This window comes from Penaeus japonicus, unplaced genomic scaffold (genome assembly GCF_977035675.1).
Source record: "Penaeus japonicus unplaced genomic scaffold, GWHDUDI00000001_assembly GWHDUDI00000032, whole genome shotgun sequence".
Lineage (NCBI taxonomy): Eukaryota > Metazoa > Arthropoda > Malacostraca > Decapoda > Penaeidae > Penaeus > Penaeus japonicus.
Window position 1 is genome coordinate 25,474,420 of NW_028234434.1, and position 7,500 is coordinate 25,481,919.

At 36.9% G+C, this 7,500-nt stretch overlaps 1 protein-coding gene across 1 annotated transcript in view; it reads right to left on the bottom strand.

Annotated features, from left to right (window-relative positions):
* Positions 1 to 624: 624 nt before the first annotated feature.
* Positions 625 to 7,500, bottom strand: part of LOC122251798 (uncharacterized) — a 7,015-nt gene continuing 139 nt past the window's right edge. The window contains exon 2 of the mRNA XM_043013937.2: positions 625 to 4,078. Within this exon, the coding sequence (XP_042869871.2) occupies positions 1,626 to 3,920 (2,295 nt within the window). The 5' untranslated portion in view covers positions 3,921 to 4,078 and the 3' untranslated portion in view covers positions 625 to 1,625. The remainder of the gene's footprint in view (positions 4,079 to 7,500) is intronic.

Here is a 7,500-nt window from a genome sequence, read left to right on the forward strand (position 1 = left end):
CTGATGTACAAACAACAATATCCCTAAAAAAAATTGACTGAAAAACAACTTTGATCAAACCTTCTTTCCAGTAATTATCTTCATTTCTATAAATATGATGTACATGTTATAAACTGGTATGATATCATTAAAACCACTGAATTTATATATATATACACACAGAACAATTTTTATGAGTATATTTGCATGTATGTATGTAGGTTTATATGCATGTATGTAAGTACCATGTATATATGCATGTAGATAGGTAAGTAAATAAGAAAGTATGTATATATGTATGCAAGTGTTTGTAAGTGTATGTATGTGGACACGTGTGTGTGTGTGTGTGTGTGTGTGTGTGTGTGTGTGTGTGTGTGTGTGTGTGTGTGTGTGTGTGTGTGTGTGTGTGTGTGTGTGTGTGTGTGTGTGTGTGTGTGTGTGTGTGTGTGTGTGTGTGTGTGTGTGTGTGTGTGTGTGTGTGTGTGTGTGTGTGTGTGTGTGTGTGTGTGTGTGTGTGCGCATATATGTATTCAAATATGTTTATATGTATATACATATATTTATATATATATATATATATATATATATATATATATGTATGTATATATGTATATATGTATATATGTATGTATGTATGTGTATGTATGTATATATGTGTGTATATATGTGTGTATATATGTGTGTATATATGTGTGTATATATGTGTGTATATATGTGTGCATATATGTGTGTATATATGTGTGTATGTATATGTATATGTGTATGTGTATGTGTATGCGTATGTATATGTATATGTATGTGTATATAAATATAACTAAATAAAGAGCTTGAATACCTTGAGCTATAACTAGTCCATTTACACATATAACTCAATACCACAACATACTGGTATTTGAATTAGTACCTTTGTTTTAGAAAAGGACATTTTTCATTTAAAAAAGACATATAAAACTGGTCGGTTGCATTACAAAAATTATAAAATAAAATGACTATTATGGGCAATATTATATCACCTTTTGCATTCTACTGTGGAATCCTTATGCGTGTTTCATTTATAATTTACATCCTCAGGTCATGACTTTGGACTAATATAGAAGTGAGGTCATACCACAAATGTTTGAGTAAGACATTTAAACAGTGCTTTGTATAATATCTTTGGTAAAATAACTGATGTATTCTGGATAGACATTAGATACACACTAGCTATAGTTAAGAAGGTTAACAGATCAGTTGCATTCAGTATGTATAATATCTCTTACAGCATTTGGAATAAGCAGCTGAATTATTTCCTACCTGATAATTACACACAATTTCCAAATTAATGTATGGGGTTAAAATGGAATGGAATGAATACATGAAGCACTCTATGTTTTTTCGTCTATTCAAAATACATCACTGAATTCCCTGAACTGCTTTATAAAAGGCTTCAGCTTCTACATCTTAAAATTGTCTTTCATCTGGAGTTGTAACATTTTATAATAGGCAAAGTGCTATATTAACATATAAATGCAAAGTTTGAACACATACTACAAATGATACACTGAAATAAATCTATGTGAACATTGAAAATCATACAATCAAACTATATTCTGTCTTATTCTCTGAGGTACTGTGCAGTATATATTGTTGAATGCTGTAATCATAAATTAAGTAGTGAGTTTGTTTGGCAAGAAGTTAGGTGCACCGAGTACAGGAGCTTCTGTGTCGGGGAAATTTTCTGAGCCCTCGAGTGCTGTCACTGCACCATCTTGCCCTACCTCAACTGGATAGCGCATCAAATGTCCTTCTATTTTACACGGCTCGTCAGCTACGTAGGCACTCCAATTACTATCTGCCATTTCGTTCACTGCACGCATGCACTCCAGGGAGCCAGGATTCAGGTGTACATCTTCTACACTTCCCAGGTGTTCTGCCCACAGGGCCATGCGGAAGTCGTGAACAGTTCCCCGGGCTTCCCCCGACACCTCTCTCGTCTGCAGGGGCTGGAAACATCCAACAGCAATTTCTGAGTCTCGAGTCCCACCCATGCTGCGCTGGTTGATGTTTGCCGAGCCAATGATGATATAGTCATCATCCACGACCATCATTTTGGAATGGACGTAAATCATGAATCTTGCTTTCTCCCTAAGCAGGCAAGCAGGGGATTCAGGATCAGGTGGAGGGAGATCCTCTGGTATTTCCTCAGGACATTCTCCCTTTCCTAGGCAGAAGAAAGAGAGGTAGTCCCGTGGGTGGGTGTCCAGTTCGTTGGCTTCTATGGCTTGAGCTATTATCTTGTACATCATTTCCATAGTACGGTGCTGCCAGTGCAGGATCTCTTGTACAGGGCCGCTGGCTGGATCACCCTCAGGATACATGGGAACCACGACATAGACTCCAATGTATTCCCCTGCATTGATCTTCTCAACAATACGCTGTGCTATCTCCTGAGGGATGAGATGGTGAGCCTTTGTTGCCTGTTCATCATCCCAACCATATGCTGATCCAAGGAAATACTGGTTCTCTATGAACAAGAAACTATCAGTTCGTCTGATGTGATGGATGTAAGCCCTGTGTATGCTGTCGTCTACGAATTTTCCCTTCCTCTTCGGAATGGCTGCTATACGATTGAAATCAAAGAGTGCAGAGTCTGACGTGATTGACCTGAACAACTGTGAGTTCCACCCGAGTTCTTCCTCACACAGCACTGGCGCATCCAAAACAAATTCCTCGTCCGAGAGTGGTAGGAGACGGGACTCACGGTCCTTCACTTGGTTGCGCCACCTTTCAGTGAAGTTTGACAAAACATCTAAGACTATAGGTCCATCCAAACGGCAATGGATATCATGCCATGGCTGTCGTGGTCCTACCTCACTGGTGGTAGTTGCACAGCCATTGTAAAAGTCCCCTACATGAACTGTTGTCAATGTTTTGAAAAGCTCGTGCTCTGGCGTATCATAGCGACCATCTGTGATATCCAGACCACCTATGAAAGCCTGAAGTCTTGGCAAGTCCTCACCTTCTTCAGGCGGGATGTCAAGGATAATAGTTTTCTGGTGATGAGTGTAACATGTTTGGGCAAACTGATCTTGGAAGAATGATGCCATTCCTTCCAGTGAGCGAATCCTTGGGACCACAGCCACTTCTACTTCCGAGCCTTCGAAGTATAAACGCGTTTCTTCGTCGTGAGTGCCCATGAAACCTGCCGTGACCCCCGTGCTCATTTTCTCGTTCCACACCATCACAAGCACGCGAACCCCTTCTTCAGCTTTCCTCTTCAGCAGCTCTCCTACAGTCTCCCCAACTGCTTCTTCACAATCACATTCACCTCTCACCAGAACTGTTTCTGTGTATACACTCCAACCTGTAACATATATAAGCCTCTGTGCATTGTTTAAGGCTTTGTAGAGGTCAGTCCATGCACAGGGAGGGTCATATGGTTCACCTGATGCTGTGGGAACACTCTCAAAGAGAGGCAAAGGAGGACAATGAGCATCCTGATAAATGGTGACTTTGCACCCTTCACGCAGAGGGAAGTAACAATCGGGGACCTCAAAAGTCATATCCATCATATCCTTGGGAACGTAGTTAATCTTCAAGTTAATGCTTCCATCACACCCTGAGAGGGGGTACCAGCCCTCCATAGTTTCTCCGTCCATGAGGTCTTCTCCTCTGAGACTCACCTCCCCCAATACTCCAGAAGCAAAGTGGTCCTTGTCTAGGACCTGGATCTGAATTTCATCTGCAACGTGACATACTGGGATCCTGAAAGACTCTTGCCACCTTGGTGAGAGGTCGTTATTGATAACAGCCGTCTTGCAGAGCACACAGTCCCCCACTCTGACTTGGGCAAAGGCATCGGAAGTATCCTTTGGATCAATGTTGAAAAATGCCGTGTCGCAGTCTGGTAGCTCTTTAGCCGCTATCAAATCAACATATAGGTAGCCCCTTAACATAGCCATTTTGAAACTGGTGATTATATCTCTCCTTAATATATACTAGTGAAGTGCCAAAAGTCTTTTCTACTACAAACAAATGAACATGCAGACAGCAGCCGGGAGGGAACACGCACACTACCACATCAGCCTGGATTCTTGATAACACATACAGCTGAAGTTACCTGCAAAAGGTAAATAGAATTATCATCCAAGTAATGATGTGATTATTTCATTCAATACCTAAAAATCATTAGAATCCATAAATATCTCATAGAATTATAAATGATAATCAAAGTCTGCAAAATGCATATGCTGAAAAATGCATGATATATAGAGGAACTAGACCTACTCAAATTCAAATTTCAGAACTATATTAAAGGAAATAAAGACATTTTAATGGACAAAATGAAAATCAAATGCAATAAATATAATCTTAGATAAAATATTATGCCAATAATACAGGGTAGTGGTTCCCTATAGAGGAACCCTTTAACTTGATTTCCACATGAACCCTACAACTCTCAACAAGTAATTATTCCTGACTACAGACTCATTTTCTCAATTTCATCTGGAAAAGTTTTGTAATTAAGCATATAACTAAAAGAAAAATAGCAGCATTAAAAAAGAAAGAAAGAAAGAAAGAAAAAAAAAACAGTAAACAGAAAAACTACTTTGTATGAATGACCTCACGTTGAGTATCCTCTTGATAACTAGTCTATCATTAATGATATATAAGTACCATCTGTACTATGCATTGTTACAATTTACTATTCTGGCACTTACTGAAAAGAAAGCTTCTCATAGGCTATTAAACATTTTACGCTGGAGCCTCTTACAATTTTCAATATAGCTTATAAACCCCCACATTTCCACCTCTGCAGACCTTGGGGACCACAGGTTGGGAACCAGTCGTATAAAGTATTTATCACAATCTTATCTTTACGTCATCACCTACAAAGTGGACTACTTTGTAGAACAAGATAAAGATCAAGTGCCATAATCTCACCTTTGATCCACACAAGATAATATGATAATTTTATGCTCTGATCTCAATTCTTAATTTTATCAGACATTAATGACTGAAATGTTATTTGATAAATATGCTGAATATAGTTTATACATCTGCTTTTGTGCATATTTAGCTTTATTTATGTGTAGCTAATTACTAACAGATACACAGAGCAATAAAGTCAAGGCATTACAAGTACAGACATAAATGTGTGTGTGTAGGTATGCATGAACATGTAGTGAAGCATTATCACTGGCATAAATGAAAAAAAGAAAATCTCAATATATCAATGAAGTAAATATCATTTTTTAAAAATCTTAATCATAGTGCAAACTCTGTACTAATGAATCTCTTTCTAATGCTAGTAGGGTATGAATATCTATAAGCTGGAAGGAGAGGGAGGAAGGGAAAGAGAGATGAGAGGAAAGAGGAGAGAAGAGGGAGGAGAGAGGAGAGAAGAGAAAGGAGAGGAGAGTGGGGAGGAGATAGTGTCTAAGAGTGAGAAAGAGTGAAAGAGAAACAGAAAGCAAGAAAGTGAGGGAGAAAGAGAGAGAAAGAGAAAGAGAAAGAGAGAGAGAAAGAAAGAGAGAAAGTGAAAGAAAGAAAATAAGAAAGAGAAATAGAAAGAGAAAGAAAGAGAGGGGGGGAAGAGAGAGAAAGAGAGAGAAAAGAGAGAGAGAGAGAGAGAGAGAGAGAGAGAGAGAGAGAGAGAGAGAGAGAGAGAGAGAGAGAGAGAGAGAGAGAGAGAGAGAGAGAGAGAGAAAGAGAGAGAGAAAGAGAGAGAGAAAGAGAGAGAAAAAAAGAAAAAGAAAGAAAGAGAAAGAAAGAGAAAGAGAAAGAGAGAGAGAGAGAGAGAGAAAATAAGAAAGAGAAAGAGAAAGAAAAAGAGAGAGAAAGAGAAAGAGAAATCAGAACCTAAAGCTAATCCAAGAAAGAGGAAAGCTTATCAATAACTGATCATCACCCAAATCAATTGCTCTTCCTCACAGCATCAGTTCAAACTGGTTTATCATCTACATCTTCAATATGGTGATAAAAGTGGATATATATAAAGAAAAGCCATCATCAGTTATGTTTCCATTATTTCAATTTAGCAAAGCAATTAGGAAAATGGTTATATTCCTGTTAAATCTTTTAAAAAAATATACAAAATAAATTCCCTCTAATATGCCAAATGCAAAGGTCTAATATGACTTAAAAGACTGAAATAGGACAAACATGTGAAATATCATTTACAAACAATATGGTCAGAAATACAATGTTGCACTGACCAAATAATAACAAACAATACACTAAACAACTGTAAATAAAAAATAAAAAATAAATAAATAAATAAAATAAAATAAAATAAATAAATATATACATTAGTTCCTAACCCCTTTTACAAGAAGAATGGAGAATCAGTTGATGGATAGGCCTATTCTCCTGCATTGTGATAAGCCTATCTTACCATTGCATGCAATGATAATGAAGCAAAAGATAATATATGAGAAAACAAACTGATGATGATTCATACATATACATAAATTATTACAACCTTACAAGATCAGTTTACTTAAAAACTCAACAGCTGCTAATTCTAGAAAACCCATTAACTAATCGTAAGATCATCCTCAGAAAGTAAGAGCTTGTCAATAATTGATCATCGCCCAAACCAGCTGCTCTCCGGCACAGCATCAGTTCAAACTGGTGTGGACTACTTTGATCTTTTATATTGCTTGGCCAAACTTGGTGAAACAAAGGAAACATATATATTAAGAAATTAATTTTATCAGTAGCTATTTTTTTTTTCTTTTTTTTCAATTTAGCTGAGCATTAATGGAAAATTACTACATACCTCATAAAACTTTAATAAAACACACAAATAAAGTAACATAGAGCAAAAGCAAACTCCTCATACAAAAATAAAATACCAAAAAAAAAAAAAAAAGTAAAAAACGAAATAAACAAATAGAAAAAAATATCACTTTCAAATAACAGGTTAAGCAATGCAATGACACACTAATACTGCAAATCAAAATCCAGTTTATTGATCACCTACACGCAATCCTTTGACATCAAAGGACAAAACATATCTTAAATTCCTAGCAATCCTTATGTAAGAGGGAGAGAGGAAAAAAAAATGCAGACGATAGGCCTATCTTCTGCATTGTGATAGGCCTATACACTGCATTGTGTGATAGGCCTATCCCATATAATCAATGAGATAATTGAATACAAAAATAAACGTATACACATAATATTCACGAACGAAGGAATTTGAGAAAAATATGAGTTTCCTTCTCGGATTCCATAAATAAGCCTCTGAAAATTGAATTAATTCGCGATTTCAACAAAAATATGTATAAAATAACCCACACTCAGGGATAGTTAATACAAAAAGGTAAAATAAACCTTCTAAAAGCAAAGAAAGCTTGATCTTCCCTTGGACAGAAGCCAAAACCAATCCCGGAAATAAAAAAAAAAGGAAAAAAAAGAGGGAAATAAAGTACTCTTTAGGGGAAAATATCCCAACCATCCAACCACCTCTTCAAAACCCTTTAAATAGCCGGATGTTGATATGACAACCTTCTATCTAACCTCTCACACTATTTT